General features: G+C 35.7%; 1 protein-coding gene across 1 annotated transcript in view; it reads left to right on the plus strand.

Moving 5' to 3' along the window:
• Positions 1 to 22,156, plus strand: part of LOC117422567 (centrosomal protein of 128 kDa-like) — a 42,696-nt gene that overhangs the window by 9,354 nt on the left and 11,186 nt on the right. The window contains exons 10-18 of the mRNA XM_058992181.1: positions 2,308 to 2,382; positions 2,868 to 3,000; positions 3,379 to 3,539; positions 5,352 to 5,702; positions 7,149 to 7,799; positions 8,237 to 8,401; positions 12,078 to 12,254; positions 12,965 to 13,024; positions 13,822 to 14,014. Coding sequence (XP_058848164.1) covers positions 2,308 to 2,382; positions 2,868 to 3,000; positions 3,379 to 3,539; positions 5,352 to 5,702; positions 7,149 to 7,799; positions 8,237 to 8,401; positions 12,078 to 12,254; positions 12,965 to 13,024; positions 13,822 to 14,014 — 1,966 coding nt within the window. The remainder of the gene's footprint in view (positions 1 to 2,307; positions 2,383 to 2,867; positions 3,001 to 3,378; positions 3,540 to 5,351; positions 5,703 to 7,148; positions 7,800 to 8,236; positions 8,402 to 12,077; positions 12,255 to 12,964; positions 13,025 to 13,821; positions 14,015 to 22,156) is intronic.

Here is a 22,156-nt window from a genome sequence, read left to right on the forward strand (position 1 = left end):
GGTAAGTTCACTGGTCTATGAAACTTTTTGCCCATTGTCTGGTCCCTTGACCTCACTGGTGGGTTCACTAATGTGATAGCTACTGAAGACATCTCATAAGTGGCCAAGTCTTAAAAATAGAATAATATATAATATATTTGTATGGTTTTTGTGGAACTTTTAAATCACTGCAAGTTTTTCCTGACGTAACTTTTACGTGGCATTTTGTGATGTCAAGTATCTGTGAACCCTGTGGACCCATGCCCTGATTTCCAGGTGGATGCAAGATGGTCTTGTACACGGGAATGCATGCTTTATGAACTGAAGGCAAGAGACGGGTGCAGAAAGTGTGTTTCTTTTCTCTCTTCTTGTCCATCAAGTGAATAATATGATTCTTGAACCAAACCATAAATTGTACAGTATAAAAAAAGGGAGAAACTCTTTGTCAAAAACTTGTTACAAAATAATTTTAGATTGAAATGATAAAAAAAAAAAATCTTGTCACTTTAACTATTTCCAGAAGCAATTTAATCTACAGGTCATGATTTAGAGGAAGAAAAATAAAGCGCAGTGTTCACATACGATAATTGCTGCCCAGTGGAAAATAAAAACAATTCTTACAGAATTCTACACAGTCTTTTACTCTAATGTGATGTGAGTAGCATAGGAATGTAATCATCTTAAAATACAAACAGCCTGCCTACGTTACAGACAAGATGCACACCAAGAAAATAAGCTAAACATATTTGAAACTGTAATATACTGATCGGTGCCATTACATAAACAAGCAGCTGATTATGTTTATTCTTTGAAAAAGAAAAAAAAAAACATTAGGAGACAGTACCATTGATGTGTGTCAGGTTATGATAGAATCTGCTAATGACTTTTTCAGCCCCTTGTGTTAGGATGTCTTGGAAAAGCAGGAAGCAGGGGTGTTCTTTAAAACCTGTGACTGCATCAGATAAAAATGCATTCACATTTTCAAGATGCAGATTTGTTTCTGCACCTCAAAATACAGTCTGTCTTGGTAGAAAATGTTATGACTACTTATGCAGCCACCCATTCTTAAATGAACCATTTCATTTAGTAAACACTCACTACCTCGCTGCCTGAGCTCTTATTTTAAGACATTTGTTTGGATTTGGATTATGGGATTTATTTATTTTTTTATGCAGTTTTTCATTGGGTTCAATCATAGGTTGAGGGATTTATAGTCTCTGTGCTGCAGTTGTGTGCTTCAATTGAGTAGTAAACAAATGAATGTTATCCATTACCCATCAGAGTAGAGTAGAACTACAGCCACTCAGAGAAAGCTGCAGTTACTAAAATAAGGATTTTCATCTATCTGTTCCTCACACTCTATTTTACAAAAAAAGGATTGAGTTATGAATTTCATTGATACACCGATAAACTAAGTGATGTTCAAGAATTGTGGGGGACCCTCTGTCCTTTTGGTCAAGCCTGTGGAAAACCAGTTGAAGTAGAACCAGTGATGTGATTTGAATAACATTTTGTACAAATGCATAGTTTGGTTTCTGTTAATCAAGAAAATTAGAGCATGCCTTTCATTGTTCTCAAAGGCACCATGTCTGTAAGGGAGTCTACTCTACATGGAATGGTCTGAATGTGGCACCATTTCATATTCATTGCAGAGAAGAGCCATGCTAAACAAAAGGGTTAAATGGCTTTTTCCAACCAGCTCACGTCTGCTGACATAATTTTCTCTTTAGGTGGCAGAGATGAGACGCCTCCTGTGAAGGAAACTGCTACCAATTCCTTCCTATCAATAGATATAGGTGGAATGACCCTACACTATGTAATTTGTGCAGCTAGATTTTAATATTTATAAGCAGGGACAGATTCTAATCCCCATTTCTATTCTCTGAAGTATTTTTTCATAAACTTCCAGCACTTGTCTGTGTCCCACTTAGCTAGAACTGCTCTGGTATATTGGAATATGATTCAGACTTGGTTTCTGTAGTAGGAGTAGCACTGAATAGTCGTTCAGCATTTTGTTATACTCATCAAAATCTCCAAATTTTCCAACATTGGTTTACTATGCCCCTTTTAGGATTCCTGGATGGTGTAAAAAGAAATCCTAGTACTATAGATGTGGATAATTTTTCAGATAGGGAATGTCGGCCTTGCAGAATCAGTTTGGTGAAATTAATTAAAAAAAAAAAAAAAAAAAAGTAGTACCCATCAACATCACCTCAGAGCTTAGAACCAGTATAATGACATAATTCAATATAGCTAGTATAGATGATTAATAATTGACTTGGTCTTTGTTATTTTTATGAATAATTGATTGTGTTTTGTAACCCTAAGATTGAACAAGAGCTGGAGCGAACTCGGAGACGACTGGACCAGTCTGAAGGGGGTCGGGACACTCTTCTTCAACAGGTATTGATTTCAGCAAATTTGAGCATGTTGAGCTTAAATCACATTTGATAATGCATTCTGAACCAGTAAGCATCGGTGAGGCTGCCAGTGAACTCTGAAACTCAAGGTCAATGCGTATTCGTAAGGAAAAGTTTCACTGCTGACACCTGCATCGATAGAATGGCCTAAAGTATGAGATTGCCCAAATGGATTGCAAAGTTTATTTGCAAGAATGAAATTGCCCAGTATTCCGTGCACAAAGCCTCTTGGGCAGTATGTACAAGAAACAGTCATATAAATTGAAGGTAGTGAATAAACTTTGTTATTTGCCAGTATGCGTTGATATAGTTTGCCTTTATAAGTAGGACAAATTAGGAACAAAATGTGTGCACCCGATATTGAGTCAAAGGGTCACATAAACCATTAGCGGGGCTAGTTTGTACATACCAGCAATCTAATACTTCACTGCAGCCCACAGCATTTAAACGTTTTCAAATTGTGTTTAGGTCGATGACCTACGCACACAGCTTTTGAAAACCGAGCAAGATCGCCTGGACATGCAGCAGCAGATTTCTCAGATTGCTCTTCTCCAGAGAAGTCGTAATGAAGAGGAGGAGGATCAAAGGATGCTAAGAGCAGGTAAGAGCCCATGTGCTTGCCTTTAAAATGACCATTGAGTAACATGTCTACAATCAAGACCATTTTATCTGAGAAACAACAAAGGTTTTATAATCTATGATTGAGTGTTTTTGAAGTTAAGGATTGTTAATGGAATTATCTTGTTTTGAATGAAAAATGTTTTTTTTATGCTGTCTAAAAGGCTTAATTTTTTAAATAAAGTGCACATTGCAGTGGTATAACAGTAATTTAAAACATATTACGGTAGATGAAATACTTATACATGTAAAACAGAAAAGTATTTATTTCAGAAAGTACATAATTGTTGATTAAATAAAATGAATTGGTCTCTATGTAGCTCCATTTATATATGTATGTGTTTCTTCATTTTATTTTCAGTGACTGATCGATCTGACCGTGAGAAGCAAGAGTTGGAAAAACAGATACAAGAACTGAGGTTGCAGCTCAGTCAAAATGTTGTCATGTCTGAAGTACAGGAACTGAAAAGATGCATTGAGCGTAAAGAGAGGGAGAAAGCTCAACTCTCTGCACATATCGAGGTAGTGTTGTGTTTCTTCAGAAACCGATATGTTTTATAAAACATTTAATGATATCTTATTATTATCTACTTATTGGACTTTAGTACATCTACCCCTCAGTCTGACAAACTCTTTAAATCCAGTATACATAAAATAACACATAAGAAACCACTTTACGTGATATATAAATCTGAGCACTCATTTGTGATGCTGAAAAAATAAATACAATATGAAATTAGCATGGAATTGATTTAATCAATTAACAATTCAAATTGTGTAAATACAATTCTACATATGCATGAACCTCCTAATGTCTTGTTTTCAAATATGATCATGCTGGAAGTCCAAAAACACACATCTTTAGCAGTGGCACATATGAGTAGGACTTCATGCTCTCTGGAGGATTAATTTTCAATCTAGAATTCATTCACTTTTTTTTAGGAGCTGTATTGGATAATGATAACAAATTTATACATCAAATATTGTTTTTAATGGTTTGTGAAAAGCTGGTTATGACTACACAGCAGGCACTTTCCCCATAGCTTATTTGGATGACACTGACATTACCAGGATTACAACGGTGAAAGGCACTGGGGGTGTAGTCTTGAGAAATGCATATATCAATGTAGGAATGCATTTTCCTTGAACCCAGTTTAACACCGGTTACCAGAGATATAAGTAGTTTGTAACAACAAACAGTTCTGTAAAACTCTCCTTCTAATTGTGTTATTTATCAATCAAACTCATCTACATTAACACATTGACATGAATGTGCTCTGTAATCATTCTTCATAACTGGAAGGTCCCCTGTTGATTTTATTTTGCAATACATTCACCTCTGATGATACAGTGGAGGAAATATATAGCATTGTCTTTGTTTTTTTTTTTTTAAATAGCAAAATAAGAAAGCCAGTGCTAAACCATACATTTTATTTTGCCTGTATGAGGTTTAATTCAGTGTACCTTTTTTACAATTTAGAGGATACTAGTATTTTTAATATTTTGAGACTATTCTTAAATCTTATTTGATATTTAGTATACAGGGATTTTTTCCCCAAGTTGAAAATGGAATACTGGAATAAGGTATAGAAAAGCTCAAGTGGGTTCTTAATCCTGTTGTCTTCAGTCACAACTGAGGTATTATTGTATACAGTATGAGATGCTATAACCAGAGTGTACTGCCTCCCGTGTATATAACACACATCCCATAAATAACATTCTCCTACAATTTGTAAAAGTGTGTCTGATCAGAAGATGACGGTGAACATTTTCAGTGCATCTGCACAGTATAATTATTAGAGTTAAATAGGTAAGTCCTGGAAAAAGCATCAGCAAAACCACCAAAATACAGAGTCTTGCACAGTAAGCCTAATTTAAAACAGAAAAAGCTTAATGAGACCACTGTGAAGCCTACAGTGTAGGCTGTTACAGACTTTATAAAAAAGACATTAGCCTTTTGGCTTCTAAAATGTCCATAAATAAATATTAAGATTTAAACTGCCCTTGGGCTAAGTGCTTTGCTCGTAACATTTGAGGTGATTTGCCTAAACATAAAAAAATAGATTACTCATTTTAATACTTAAAAAACATAATCTCCAATGGCATCAGAAACAACACTAACAAACATTATGGTATGAATAAAATAAAATAATAGTATAAATACAATAATAACAAACATCATAGTAGCAATGAGTTGGTCTACATGAAAACAAATCCTACATTTTTCTAGTCAAAATGAAAGCCCATGTTCATCCCAGTACTGCATTTTTTACACCAAATATTTTTTATATACTGGAATTCTTTTTTTCCAAATTATTGCTTTTTCTTTGATAGATGCTGTCATCAGACCTTGACAAGAGGGAGAAACAGCAGCTGAGGATGCTTGATCAGCTGAAAGAAATCCAGAACCGTTACGAAGACTGTGAGACGGACCGAAAGCGCATGGAGCTCCAGATTGAGGATTTGGACACTCAATTGAAGGACTGTGGCAGGGAGGCTGAGAAGCATGTGAACCAGCTTAAACAGGCCGAACTCCTGAAGGAGGAGAGTGACAAAAAGAAGGAAGAACTGAAAGCTAAAGCCCAGGAGACCATCAGGCTCTGGAAACTAAAGTGTAAGAAACTTGAACGTGATCTGGAGAAGCAGAACGAGATGGCAGAACTAACAATGGACAAAAACAAGCAGGTAGTTAACTGGGAAAATTAGATACTTAGCACATAGAATACTATTTTCCTCAACAGTGTAGAACATTGTAGCAGTGATACAGACATCATATAAAATGTGTTTTATTACATTCTATGTGGCATTTTTCCCATCTGCATAGATCTTTATTTTCCATTTTTTTTGTTTTTATTCATTTTGATTAATCTTGGATCATTTCTGTGTCTGTGTTTTCAATTTCTACACTTCTTTCTCTCTCTTTAAAGCCTGTCGGAGAGTTCCACAAGTACAGGATAGCCATACATTATTTCCACACTGCTGCACTAACCTGTGTGGCCTGGTGGTGCAATGGCTATAGATTCAGTTTCCGTGGTGTGTTACTTTTGTTTGTTGTCAGGGCATGTTTTTGTGTGAGATTTACTTAAATGTAAAAGCAGACAGGCCTCCTGGTACTTTGCTGCATTAAACAACTATTTCAGATAGGTATCTAGTTTTGAGCTGTCGCAGTACTATTTATAAAATCAACAGGCAACAGAAGGTATGACACATGCTGTATATCTGTAGTGCTAACTCTTTGTGTTTTGTGTGTTTTTTCTTCTATGAATTAATTGCTGTTGGTGGCACATTGAGACATAAGGTGCATAATAATGTAGATGCAGGAAGAACAAGCATGTTGTCCGTCATTATATACAATGATTACATTGCCTTTGATTGATTGGTATCTCCTTCACCTTAAACTCCCACTCTTCTTCTTCTTGTGTCAGGCTGTATCTTTTTTGTTATACTTGCTACTCACACCACCCACAGTCTTTAGTTAATTAGGTGTTAATTTCATTTAAACACAATTTCACTAGTACTGGGTACTTTTATAAAACTAAGAAGACAAGAGGAATTAAAGTCTGAACACCTATACATTGAAAATCTTCAGCTTGTCTCAATTCTTGATGTTTATTTGATCCACACAATGTGTGTCAGCTGGAGTCAGTTTGTAAACTTCTACCTTCTAGTTATTATTATTATTATTTGTTTATTTAGCAGACGCCTTTATCCAAGGCGACTTACAGAGACTAGGGTGTGTGAACTATGCATCAGCTGCAGAGTCACTTACAATTACGTCTCACCCGAAAGACGGAGCACAAGGAGGTTTAAGTGACTTGCTCAGGGTCACACAGTGAGTCAGTGGCTGAGGTGAGTTTTGAACCGGGGACCTCCTGGTTACAAGCCCGTTTCTTTAACCACTGGACCACACAGCCTTGTAGTGTCTGTCATCCGGTACCTTTCTAATAGCAAGCAATACATTCGTAGAGCCCATTTACAATAAGCAAAAAACACACACCATATATAAAGGCTAAGTATATTCCATGTTTTGACTTTGAGAGGTTAATTGCTACATTGAATTTCAATATAATTTATCCATACCAAATTTGAAAAAATATAAATACTAATAATGGTCAATGCAACTTCATATAGGTGACCAAAGAAAAGGAAACTCTACAAGGGCAGCTCCACTCAGTCATGCTACAGATGGAGAACCTTCGCAAGGAGCTGAGTGACGTCATCTCAAAACTGGCACAAAAAGAAGAGGACATTCGCCGTAAAGATGTTGAACTCAATGAGACAAAATCTCAGCATATGGACTTGGAGCATGAGATTAGAGAGGTGCGGGAAGTTGCCAGCAAGCTCGAGAACGAGGTTCAAAACCAGAACCTGTTGCATTCACAACTGAAGAGCGATAACCAGGCACTGGAGAGTGAGGTTCTTGTGTTAAGCAGGAAAACTGAAAAGGATCGGGGGAAGCTGCTTGAGATGCAAGGAGAGATTAAACACCTGAGTGCCATTCGGGCTGAGTTGACCAACAGACTTTCTGATGAGGAAATAGCCAGGAAAGAGTTGAAGAAAGGCCTTGCTGACCTCCAAAGCGCATATGACTCTGGACAAGAGGAACTGCTCTCTGTGGGCAGACAGATCAAACTCGAAAGGGATCTGCATCATAGAGAACTGGCAGGTCTCAGATCAGAGATGGAAAATTTGAAAACGAAACATGAAAAGAATATCCAGGAGGCTGTCCGGCTTTTTAGACAAGAAAGGGATGAGCAGGAAAACCACATAAGAACTTTCAAGGTAACTGCACAATTGGCAATGTTGGTATTTTTTTTTTTTTTTTTTTTTAACAGTTCTGTGGGAAGTGTGAAAGTTCACACAATCTGTGTAGTAGCACAAACAATGCATGCGTGTTAAAATATACATTTTTTAGTAGGCATTAAATAAAAACGTTTTTGTTAAGACAGTACAAAGTAGCTGATTTTGTTTCCCATGTTGTTAATCTGTGCAAAAAGGCATCAAGGACACATTTCCCTAAAAAAAAACTACAGAATTTGCAAGTGCTAGATCTGACCCAAAGTCATGAAATGGCTGCATTTGACATAATTAGACCTACGTTACTACTGACCAGTGTATTTCCTATCAACTTGTATTGTTAGTTCATTTACTGTGATACAATAAGGTTTATCAACAGTGAGAAACAGGTGAATAATTGGGTTGCTTTTCTTTTCCTTCAGGCTGAAGCAACAGAGGACAAAAACTTAGTTAAAGCACAGCGTCGGCAGCTGGAAAAGATGAAGATTGAATGTGACAAACTGACAGAGGAATTAACCCAGAGTGAAGAGGAAAGCACTAAGCACAAGAGGAAGTACCAGCTGCTGAAGCAGGAGCTAGAAGAAAAGGTGAGCTCCCCTCAACTTTTACAGAGAGCAAGGATTCATTATGGCTGTCTGTCATTGTGGACAAACAAGGCTTTAAGAGCTTTGCTCTCACATTTATACATCTTTGTCTTTCAAGTAATATTTTTAAGTGAGTTACATGGAATTTTTTTTTTTTTTATAAATCGTTAGTTTTATTTGCGAGTGTACGTGAAAATGAAATCAAATAACAGGGTTTTATGAAGATACCTTTAGATAAGTAATTATAGCTAACAAAAACATTCCCATACATTTTCTCCACAATGCACATCCATTCACTTTTTAGGACTCAATGTACAGTTTTAAAAGAAATAAATTGGCAAACATGTATTTTAATTTTAAGTGATGATTATCTGGTACTACACTAGGTTAAAGAAATCTCTGTCTGGCAACTTAACAGACTTTTGGAAGTTGACTGGATGTACAGCATTGAAGTGTCTGCAAAAACGTTCTATAAATATTCTTCTCTAACAGCTTCAAATGAATTACCATTAGAAAAAATCTAAATGACCTTTACCATAATGTGTGCGTTTTTCATACAGGAAAATCTGAAACCAACAACATTATAACAATATATATTACGTAGGATTTACTATTCCTGTTAACGACTTTTACATATGACTTCTGAAAAGGACAGAAATTTAAATGTTAATAAAACTACATTGAATTACATGCTCCTTTGTCATAGACGCTTACTGTGATTGGCATGGTATGATTACAGTCTGACTCTTAAAGTGAAGCAATTCCATTGAACACGGCACTTATGCTCGGCCTTAGCTAGTTAATTACAGTCTACAGGATATTTGAATAGAAAAAAAAAAAAAAGATTTATTTGGGTGATTGCAAATTGAATGATCTTAACTTTGAAACGTATCGGGTCTTTTTTAAAGTTACAGGTAAGCGTTTTCTTTAGATATACAGAAGACACTTGGGACCTCACTGAATGACATTAGTGGAGAAAAGCTATATATCTCTGAGCACTGACATTTTGGTAGGTAGAGTAGCTTCATGATGTGCTCCAAATTGTCTTCCATCGTTGGCCCATATATGAGATGCTGTTTTCCACCATTCAGAGATTTTATTCCATATGTTGTGGGTGTCATGTTGACTTCAGTTTGCTTCAGATGCAGCATCCATTCCTGGCAGGATGTTGTAAACCCCTGATTGGAGCATCATCACTATGAGGGCAAAACGCTCTTAATGGTGCTGCTCTTGTTAGTTTAATAAAGGCAAATTGGACTTGGTGGAAAAATATATCCTCCAGAATAGTCATAGCATCTCTACGCTAAACGTCCCAATACATTTTAATAAAGATGTATTGCAGGGCTGCAGGATGCCCGCGCCTGTGCCGAAGGATTTGGTCAGGAGCCGAAGATTACTCTCCCACTCTGTTAACTCAATTTGTGTGAGTTAAGTAGGTCACCACTGCCACTGTGCTTCTCCCACTACCCCCCCACCCCACCATAAAACGTAAAGTACACAACTTACTATAAATACAAACCTGCGATTGTGACCTGCACAGTGTTTCAAAAGCAATACAAAATCTAATACTCCATTAAAAATAAAAGAAACAAAATTCTACAGTTTTGGAAAAAGCCAGCGCAAACCTTGACAATCTACATGTTAAGTGTGCCCGGAAGATTTTGGACATTCTGCTACCCTGATGTATTGAATGAATGTAACTACTCATGATTAAGTCTGTTACTGAACAACATATACTATTTCATTTAATTTAGTAGTAACATTGCTTTCAAACAGCTAAATGATCAATAGAATATCTGAAACTCCAACTTTATATATGGTTTTCTGTCTTGAGATGATAACTCCCCTTATTCGCTGTAAAATAAAAACAAATAAAAAAAAGTCATTTTATACCATGCATGTTTGTCAATTGCACCTTCCTCTTATTGACAAACAGTTATACTGAGGTCTAGCTCTGGTGCTGATGTTTTTAAAATTTATTACAAAAATGCAATGCATGTCAGAATGGCCTCACTGTCACTGTGTGATCCTATGTTATTTCATAAGAATTTTCTTTTAGTTTTTCCTGGTAAAGGGTGAAGTTATCATTTATCAAGCTGAGGGATTAACAGAACTGGTGAAGCGTGTCCTGTCTATCAAGGTTTAGACATTAACTTTTTAATGTCTCACCCAGACAGAGTAGCATGGTGGTACAAATATTAACTGATCTTTTACTTTTTATGTTTTTTATGCATAGACATTCATTTATCTGCATGATATGGCATATTATTTATGTCACATAAAAATTTGTATCTCTCTCTCTCCCTCCTATCTATCTATCTATCTATCTATCTATCTATCTATCTATCTATTAGATAAATAGCCTAGATTAAACTTTATGAACATTTTATTGCTCTTTTTTGTGTCTTGACTTAATGTGTTAAATTAAACATTTGATTGAACAGTTGACTTTGTCACAGCTTTTAGACAACGTAATATAGCACATGCAAGCTGTTTCCACTATTTTAGACCCTCTGCATCTAGATCCAGCTATGGTCAATTCAGAACTGGAGATTGTCTAGGCTATGTGCAAAGAACCTTGATATTTCCACTGTAGTGTTGGAACATTTAAACAGTCACCATTCATTTCGCACTACTCAATAATTATAGGCACCATCATAATTATGTATATTCTAAATTAGAGTGAATGTAATAATCAGCTTGCTACATGTTTTATGTCGACATGAACTAGCACTTTATAAAACAAGTACATTAATATTATAATTAAAGGATTGAGGTTACTCATGAATACAGATGATTGTACTTTTTCCAAGGCAATTCTATAAATTACTGAAAATAACATTTACAGGTATCCATGGGAGCAAATACTATAATCTGCTAAATTAGATAATTCCTATTTAAAAGTGACTTTTGATACCTTTTAAATGATGAGAACATAGCATGTAATTATAATCTAAAGTTGATTTATCGGCCATTTTTATTTTAATTAAAAAAAAGAAGAAAATAAAGGGGATCATGGTTGATTTCAACATGTTGTTCCAGAATCAAAGTGAGAATATCTATGACACAGTAATGCAAACAAATGTGTTTAAGATGGAAACCATTGTGTGACCATTTTTAAGTGCTTTATAACTTGACAATTTATAGTTGCAAATAAATCTGGTGGATGAAGGTAATATAACCTTGTAAATTAAATGAGCCACAGACCAATATAAGGAAATGCACTAATATTATATGACCTAGATGACATAATAATAATAATAATAATAATAATAATAATAATAATAATAATAATAATAATAATAATAATAATAATTAACTAACAAACTTAATGGAAAGATGACAGTTTGACACTTATTCCAGAGATTTTTAAGATTGGGTTCAGATGACAAATTTACAAGGAATGAAATAACATTTTGTTTTTTAAAACAAAAGTTTAATATTTAGAGTATCTAAGAAGAAAAATAACTTCCAAGATTAATTTTCAAGATTCTAACAATGGTATTGTATTTTACAGTATTTGTACCAAGTATTGGCCACATTTGAATACTGACAGACCTTATGAACTTTGAAAAGTCAACATTTTCTTTAACACATTCAAGTTAAATTTTTACAATTACTGCCTGTAAAAGAAACAATTGGGGGACTGTTACTTAGATCTGACTCTTCTCATTTCTAGGGGAAAATGGTCACCAGTGGTGGTGAGCGCCTGAAACGCATGGATGGAACAATTGTGGAACTCCAGGAGCAACTTGGTTTAATGAAAATGGACCAAGAGTCCATACTTTGCACAATAGGAATTGAAATTGACTCTGCATGTGAAGCCTTTTCAAGGGACTCGGATGAACAATTCAAAGTAATAATTATTTAATGTTGTTTTATGCATTTGTTCTAATATAAATAGGTAATTTGAGTTGTTCAGATATTTTGCAAGTCACTACAACATTTAAAGATATAACTGATTTATATGTTTTAATTATTTTCACTAATTTAAATGTTGTTAATTCGTTTGTATTAACCTCTAGGTCAAAACATGTGACAGGCTTGCAAGAAACCACTGGCCTCTGAAAAACCTTGTTTTTACATTAGATTACATCAAATATTGCCAATGCCGCAGTCTGTTCTCCATCAGGGACCAACCTATAATACACAATTAGTCCCTTCCCACATTTGACTTTTTAGTATTTTAAATATGGGATTAAATTACATGGTTTTGAACTTCAATTTAGATCAACTATTCCTGCCAATGACTAACTTGATTTTATGCTTTAAAACAAGCAACAAGGTTATCGTAATACAGTACTATTGAATTATGAAGTAGTGCAATAAAGAAAATAAAAAAGGCCTTTGGATGATATCTCAGCAATCCTTTTGTCAGAATTGCATTAAGATAACCCTAAACAATCTGTAATTAGAAAGCATGAGATTGACTACTTTCACTGTTGTTGTGGCTTTAAATTAAATTGTAATGCCACCACCAAACTCGTCTGCTGAGAACAGCTTTTTAATGATTCATTTTAAAAATCACTCTAGAGGACACATTACAGTAATTAAATTTGTTTATAGGCAATATCCCTTACACCTGGCTTGCAGAAGGACCCTCATCGCTGGCTGGCTGAAATGAAGGTAACGAAATTAAGTACAGTAATGCCCATTGTACCAAATTGTTAAAATTGTGCTACTAAAAAGAAAAGCCTTCAGTTCAAAAGTTTTATGTTCAGATTTGTTTTTGTTCTGGTTTATCAGCTTGTCTACAATGTATTCCTATGTTTCATAATACAGTCTCTTCATGGTTTGAAGTGAGCGTGTAAACAAATTTGAGTGCGAATAGCCATTTATGTGAAATTCTAAGGTGATTGGTAACTTAACAAATGATTGCATGCACCAGCATTCTACACTACCTCAATAATATTGGATCCAGGTTGGGGACGTGTTTCATGGTGTTGCCAAATGATCTGGTGGACAACTACAGAAAAGTCAATAGACTTTACGATCATGAATGAGCCCATGAGCTCTGGATATTGAACTTGTATAGTTAATGTATAATAAGTTCAGCATAAACTTCAGGGTTCAATGAAGTTGCTGTTGTTGACTGTATGTACTCTGCTGACATTGTGTTATAGAAGTTTGCTGCCATTACAATCATTATTTGTTGCATTTGTATTATTTAATTATACTGGTTTTAAGCAGATTTTTCTGACTTGTGACATTAAACCTGGAATGAAAAGCAAATTGATCAAAATTCAATGGACATGATCAATTCTGCTTGCAGCCCTTTTTTTTCTTAGAACTAAAAATGAGAGAACATACAGTATCATATTTCACATATTTCTTTTATTTTTTTTGGTTAATACAGCAATATGCATTTTTCAAAACCTTTAATGCATAAAGACTGACGCTCTTGTTTGTTCTCTTTGCTCCAGACAAAGCTGCAGTGGTTGTGTGAGGAGGCGAAGGAGAGAGAGGGGCAAGAAAAGAGGCTGCGACGTCATCTCCAGCAGAGCCGGGAGCAGCTCAAGGGCCTCAAACAGAGTAATGAATCAGAGCGGCAACTTCTGATTGGGCAAATCACAAAGCAGGAGCAGCTACTTGAAGAGATTCACAGAGAAAAGAGAGGTTGGTTATTTACTACATTCTCTGTTGTCTTTCAAAAAGAGAGTTTTTGTTGAAGTACCAGCAGACTAAACAAAGGCTCTCAAAACTAGTTAATGAAACTAACGTCAGCAGCCATATGATCAACAAAGGTACCTACTCAGGATACAGTTCAAGGTACCTAGTGCTCCCCTGAGCCAGAGGGCTCTTACTTGTGGCGTTACGTCATAACAGTACGTCAATATAAATTGTGATCTCCACAAACACTATGGCAGGCCTGGTATCATGTATGCATATCATGCATACTGGAAATGATTGTGACACGTGAATTTACATACTGTACATGCTTATATACACATCTCTGAACACCCCTTCTTTGTTTGGCGCAATATAGTTGGTTTATAATATATGTGTGATTTTGTTTCAGTGAAATAAAACTAATCAAACTGTGTTTTGACCTACATTAGCAATGCAGGGAGCCAACAATTGATACCTGATTTAATAAGAAAAAAAAACCATAAATATTTGTCAGATTCCAACCTGTTTATACCTCAAAGACAACCTTTTAATATATTGGAGAATCACAAAGGTGAAAGCCTCTTCAGGCTATCGATTCGATAACAGGGCATTACAAAGCGCATTCCTGATAAGAGAAATAAACTCTGCGAGCTGCTTTTACATTGTTTGTAGTTAAATATGTTCTACTGAACACTAAGCACTGTGGGGGGAACACCTGAAAAGAGTGTTCTTTGTAAGAAATAGCTGACGTAGTATAGGACGTTAATGCTAAGCAGCTTATTTGGAAGTTAATGCTGGATGAAAGTTTGCTTACCCTACACCATCCTCAGTTGTTAATTATTATGTGAATGTTGAAACTAAGCTTTCTATTTTATATGATTTTGGAACTCTGGGAAAGAATATGCATTTTGCATATTGATCATGATACGGAAGGTAAGATTCAAAGATGGAAAATATCTTAGTGTTTGCTTTTTTACAATATTTTACTAGGGCTTTGGAAACACCTCCTACAAACCTCAGTCTACAACATAACTAGGGCTTCTGATTTTTGGTTTTAACCGATAAAACCAGATAAAACACCCCAGATACAAAAAAATGAAATTGGTGGATAGCCAATAAACACCAGAAAACACCGGAAAAACTGTGGAAATGGTTAATCAGTTCATGTTGACTTTGCTCTTTTCCCATTAAAAAAAATAAAACCTACTACAAAAATAATAATAAATACATTTCCCAGTGCTGCTGGGCAATATCCCGCCTTCCTGACTTGTAGTATTATTATTATTATTATTATTATTATTATTATTATTATTATTATTATTATTATTATTATTATTATTATTATTATTTGTTTCTTAGTAGACGCCCTTACCCAGGGCGACTTTATCTATCATTGATTCGTTCTGAATACTTTAAACCCGCCCCAACTACTGAGTGACAGCGCATTCCTAAATTTCTATTGGAGACTGCGCTTGCAAGATTTAAAACAAGATTACAGAATTGTGGTGAAATGTTAAAAAAATGCCTAGACACAAAACCCCCAGAAGAATGTGCCTGTGACCATAGGGATTTTGTTGTGGAAGACAGCAAAGGAAAGAAGGTACAACTTAAGTGCGCAAGTACTATCGAGTTACTACTATACATATTTTGACAGAATAAGCACCGAAGAACAGAAGCCCTAAACATAACGTTGTGACCAATTAGCCTATATGAACAATACCCTTTATTTTTTAAATTGTGAGAGTACAGGGTCTCCCAAGAAATCATTTATCTTAAAAACTGGGTTTGATGAACATAGCTGATTGATTGACTTTAGGGTTCAAATAAGATGGTATTTTTTTCTTGTGATAAATATACTGTAATACAATAAAAAATAGATCATGAACTTTGGTAATATATAAGAGAGCACATTGTGATGTAACATTACATAATACATGCAGACTACAAACAAAAACTGAACTATACACTTTTTAATGTAGACTGTGTCTGCAGCCCAGTGCTGTCTAGACAAAGGTTAATTAAATAGTGCTATTTACACGATAAGAAAACCTTGACCCACTTTAGAATTAGGTACATTTTTCTGAATCTCTGGGGTGGTAGAGATGGGGGAGGACTTTTTAAATCCTGCACTACTGGCTATTATGCTTTTTAAAGACTTGTTCTGGGAGTTTTTGTATTTTTTTGGAATTTTAGTGTTTTGTTATTTTTTTGGTCATATGCTTTCCCCCCCAGACACAGATGTCCTGTACAGATAAAATGCCTGCAGAAAATGCACATAGAACAAAGAAGTCTCTATGATTGAATTTATTTTTAATGACAGAAGTTAAATGGGTACAATCAGGAAAGACAGATGATCAATTGTTTAATGTGCTTGTTCAAAAAGTTCTTAAAAATATTAAAATAAATATAGAGTACTTTTAATAAGATAAGGCTTTAAAACTAGCCTCAAGGAAATTGATTGACTTTTAGAATGTGGGATCTTATCGTGATCTTTCATATTTAGTACTAAAAACATCAGCATCATTCTTGTGTCTGTTAAGCCGTAGCATATCATATTGGTACATTAATAAAGGCTTTTGTTTTTTATTTCTTTTTTTGTCTTTGGAAATATAAAGTGACCATGTACACAGTTTGTCTCACAAAAGCAATTTGGGTAATTCCCTTAGTGAAGTTGTTTTACTGAAATAACAGTTCATTCTTGATTTACAAAATATACTTTGATGAAAGAAGGGGTCACTACAACTGTAAAAAGAAAACCCTACTTGTTACAAAACTTACATAAATCGAGAACAAGAGAGCAATTCATTGTTGGAGAAGGGCTTGGCAACAACATTCATCACCCAATTCCCATGGTCAAAACAGAAAGGTATTGTGAAAATGAAACAAAGCTAGCTCATAGACCATCAATAGCTATTAAAAGGCTTAAGACCTTTTGTTCTTATGAAGGGAGATAAATACATATTGTATTGATGTGGGATATCATGATCCCTGGTCATGCAAGTAAACTATTAGACTTTTGTTTATACACCTCTATTGAATACAATCGGTTGGGTAAGACTCAGTTTAGAAAAGTAGCATTTCAAATGCCACAAAGCTGACTGAATAATATATACCGTATTCCTTTGAATTTAAGACACACTTTTTAAACCATTTAGTTTTTTCTGCATCTTAAATTAGAGTACCGTATAGTGATGCGTGTATTAAAATCGGCAACAAGGGGCTCCCGAGTGGCGCATCCAGTAAAGGCGCTCTGCTTGGAGTGCAGGATGTGCCCTATAGCCTGGAGATCGGAGGTTCGAATCCAGGCTATGTCATTGCCGACCGTGACCGGGGGTTCCTAGGGGGCTGCACACAATTGGCCGAGCCCCGTCCGGGTAGGGAGGGCTTAGGTCGGCAGGGCAATCGACGGTTCACTGCGCACCAGCAACCCCTGTGGCTGATAGGGCGCCTCCAGGTCTGCAGAGGAGCCATTCAGATCTGTGTTGTGCTCTGGAACAAATGGTCTGGTGGATTCGCTGTGGATCCACAGTGCGAAAAATGATGGATTGGCAGGAACACATTTCGGAGGACACGTGTTTCAGCCGCCATTCCGCGAGTCACCAGGGGGTTGCATTGATGAACCGGGATAAAAATAATAATTGGGCATTCCAGAAAAACCGGGGTAAAAACCATTGGCGATGACTAAATATTTTTAAAAAAAAAAAGAGAAAAAAAAAAATCGACAACAAAAGACATGACTACCCGAGTACACAAACAGCAACCTGACTGACTGCAGAGAAAAGACGACCCAAAACGTTACTGCCCAATCTGGAATCATCCATGACATACAGGCAGCCATTTTCAAAGAAGCATCATTAGCTTCCTGAGGAATTTGAAGAGAAATTTTTACAATTTCAGCGTTTCTAAAAAACAGTACCAGCTTGGACAGATCGGAAATGCTGATCAGACCCTCGTATTTTTTGGCAAGTCAAGCAATACCACAGTTCACAAATTGGGAGACAAACAGGTGTGAGTAATCATGATTGGAAATGAGAAGCAGCACGGAACTGCTCTGTGTGATAGCAGACCTATCTTTCTGTATGTCACTTAGAGTTTTGCATTTATTTAGAGAACGGCTATTGTGAGTTATTTTCTAAGAACCAAGCTGTCTGGCTCGCCGACAGACTGTATGACAGTCTGTCTGTATTCTCATCCAATGATGATGAAATTACAAGAAGTTATTAATAGTTATTAATCGTAATCTAGGGGATATGGAGGCAGCCTGTTTGTCTGTATGTCTTTCCAGCCATATGTCACATTGTTTTTACTTATATCTAAAGTACTTATTATATTAGGATGAACACTTGTCTGGAAATACTTTAGCACAAGCTTTTGAGAGAATCTGAAGGTGTATGAAGTCATCTGTCCATCTGTATGTATGTCAGAAAATTTCATTTGCATACAATTCATAGAGGACAAGCTTATATACTTGTTCATGTTACTGATGGATCTATTTTTGAATTTACAGCTGTGGCAGGGCATGAAAATACTGTAGTATTTTAAGGGTCACTGTTATAAATTACATAGAGAATGCCTTGCCTAGTGAGAGCAGGGCATTGTCTTTATGTCATTTATACAATTTGTACACCTCCATCAATACTGGAGCATCCTTTTATACCAATACTTTCTGGAGAGTGGTGTAGGTAGTATTGCATGGCTGCACATGAACAGAAAATCTAAAAGCATGTTATTCTGTTAAAAAGCAACCATGTTTATACAAACACAAATCATACATTATTTAATTTGGAAACACCTTTAAGACTGAATTTCCCTTGGCAGATTATTTGATAAAGATTATTTTTGAAAATTTGTAACAGCAGCAACGGGTTGGCTGGTGGTGCTCTAGACAGTGAGGTCTTGGATTAATAGGATTACTTCAATGGCTTGCCCTACAGATGTGATTAAAAATGGAATTAATCCTTAAGAACGGTATGTTGTACTTGTGTGGTGACACAATTTAGAATGATGTACTGATGTTTATAAACTTGATTTAATCCAGCGCTTACTCTAGTGATCTAAGATTAATCAAATACCTGCTTAAGTATTTCAAATAGCAATGTGTGCTCAAATCTAGCACAGTAAAGAATGATTAGTGTACCATGGTACCCTTTTTATTTAAGGGAGTTCTTTTTATTCACATTCTTACCTTTAAGAAGTGGGTTACTTTCATATTTGGATGTACAGGAATGCAAACTGTCTAACACTGTTTTTTTTTGCAATAAAGCTGTTTCAGATTTATAACGCAGCACTAATTTAAAATGAATGATGATGCAATATGGATAAAGTTTTGTACCACTTTTATTAACCTGAGTTTTTGGGGTTTTTTTGGGTTGAACTAGTTTGAGACATATTGGCTCATATAAATACACTGGCCAGTATAATCTGCTGTCGGCTCTAGATATGAAGCAAAATTAACTCTAGTTGTCCTTTAAAATTACCCTAATTGTTTACCGAGTACACATTTGGCACTGTGATGCTGTCTCGTTCCTGAGAACATTTCTGTTAAAGTTAAATCGATTCGTAGAACTCCTATTCTATTAAGAACAGCTTAGTTAGCAAAGAGTGCTGCTGTCTGGGACAATAGGTAATTCAGGTTTAATATCTTTTGGATTAGCTTGATTATGCATTATGCCAAGATTTTTTAAAATACTTACTAAGAAAAGAAAACGAGACTGCATAGCTATACAATGCCATGGGTTGCCTCAGAAAAGACCTTATAGGTCAATATGAATTCATCTCCAGTTTTAATGCACAGACGATAGAAGACTTTTTTGAAAGAGAGTTTCATAAAATGCATTACAAAGATGAACTGATTTTTTTATTTAGTGGTGGTTCATTTTGTATTGATTTACAACCTTGGAAGCTGATGGTAGAAGTTTGCAGCAAAGTCTTGACCTTAGAGTGATTACTTTGGATACTTCCTCATTATATTTGGAAGCACCTGCCAACTAAGGGCCTGGTTTGCCAACTGAGTCTGCTTAGCCCATCATGATTGAAAATGACTTCTGTAAATGTCAGATATGTTATTTAGAGGATTGTCCATTTTCATATAATTGTGTACGATTGAGCAGGCATTTCTAATTAGTTGTCCAGCCTGTATGTAAAAAAGAAACTGCAACTGACATAACATATTTTAAACTGCAAAATTTTAAAAACCCAATAAGTAACTTAAATCAGTTGATATCTTAGATACTAAAATGATCATTGTGAGTTATTGGCAAATATTTTTGGATAATGCCACAAAAAAAAAAATTGCTACCGAACTTGAGAGCATGTCTTAATGGATGTAGCCTCTTCTTATTGACAACTCAGCGTCCTTCAGACCATTTATCTCTCTTACTTTCTCAGAAAGAAAAACTTCATTAATGCATATGGAATATTAAAAGGTGTTTGCTCTTGCTGCATGCTGAGTACATAGTGCTTTTTTCAATTGGTTTAATTTCACAGGTTGTTTTCTTCTTGTACTGAATCCATTACTCCCAATAAACTAGAATCCTTAACAAAGAGTTTGCATTATGAGGGTACATTCTGCTGGTGGTCTTTCTCGATACTGCATTATTGCTTGCTGGCTTGGGGCAATTTTCCTCCTTGCAGGCACTTTGATAGATGAGACTGTCAAAGGTAAGGCTTTAACTTACTTGCTGTTTTTTCCACATCACTGGCTGCTGACATTGACACATCTTCCCAGAGCAATTCTGTATTTTATCATCTAACTGGCCAATAGCAATGGCACTATTCATTTGGTTTATATATTTAGATAGATATATAGATAGAAGTTATTCATGCTAGAGTTGTTGTTTTTAGATATTGGTGTTGATGTTTTTACAAGGCAGATACATATTAAATAATAAACATAAGCAATGTAGACTTCATAGTCATACAGTAAGCCTCAAATAGTAACAATAGTAAAAAGAGTAAAAGTAAAAAGTTTTACCATGTTTATATTTACAATACATTTTATTAATCTAGTATGTATTTGTATAGCTTAGCCATTCTTTTGAAAAGCAGCCTACTAAAAAGGTAATGTGTAGTTGTGTAATTTAAGCTTTAATAATTCCTTTGCAACCCGTCCTTGAAATTGCAATTCAGTTATCACTGTACATTTTGTAGAATAAACTTAATATATATACAGACGTGCTCAAATTTGTTGGTACCCCTCCACAAAAAATGAAGAATGCACAATTTTCTCTGAAATAACTTGAAACTGACAAAAGTAATTGGCATCCACCATTGTTTATTCCATATTTAACAGAAATCAGACTTTGCTTTTGATTTTTTATTCAACATAATATTGTAAATAATAAAACAAATGAAAATGGCATGGACAAAAATGATGGGACCGCTAACCTAATATTTTGTTGCACAACCTTTAGAGGCAATCACTGCAATCAAACGTTTTCTGTAGCTCTCAATGAGACTTCTGCACCTGTTAACAGGTAGTTTGGCCCACTCTTCCTGAACAAACTGCTCCAGCTGTCTCAGGTTTGATGGGTGCCTTCTCCAGACTGCAAGTTTCAGCTCTTTCCATAGATGTTCGATAGGATTCAGATCAGGACTCATAGAAGGCCACTTCAGAATAGTCCAATGTTTTGTTCTTATCCATTCTTGGATGCTTTTAGCTGTGTGTTTTGGGTCATTATCCTGTTGGAGGACCCATGACCTGCGACTGAGACAGAGCTTTCTGACACTGGGCAGTACGTTTCGCTCCAGAATGCCTCAATAGTCTTGAGAATTCATTGTGCCCTGCACAGATTCAAGGCACCCTGTGCCAGGCAGGGCAAAGCAGCCCCAAAACATAACCAAGCCTCCTCCATGTTTCACTGTAGGTATGGTGTTCTTTTCTTTGAAAGCTTCATTTTTTCGTCTGTGAACATAGAGCTGATGTGACTTGCCAAAAAGCTCCAGTTTTGACTCATCTGGCCAAAGGACATTCTCCCAGAAGGATTGTGGCTTGTCAATTTGCATTTTAGCAAATTCCAGTCTGGCTTTTTTATGTTTTTCTTTCAAAAGTGGAGTCCTCCTGGGTCTTCTTCCATGGAGCCCACTTTCGCTCAAAAAGCGACGGATGGTGCGATCAGAAACTGACGTACCTTCACCTTGGAGTTCAGC

This window comes from Acipenser ruthenus, chromosome 18 (assembly GCF_902713425.1).
Source record: "Acipenser ruthenus chromosome 18, fAciRut3.2 maternal haplotype, whole genome shotgun sequence".
Taxonomy (NCBI): domain Eukaryota; kingdom Metazoa; phylum Chordata; class Actinopteri; order Acipenseriformes; family Acipenseridae; genus Acipenser; species Acipenser ruthenus.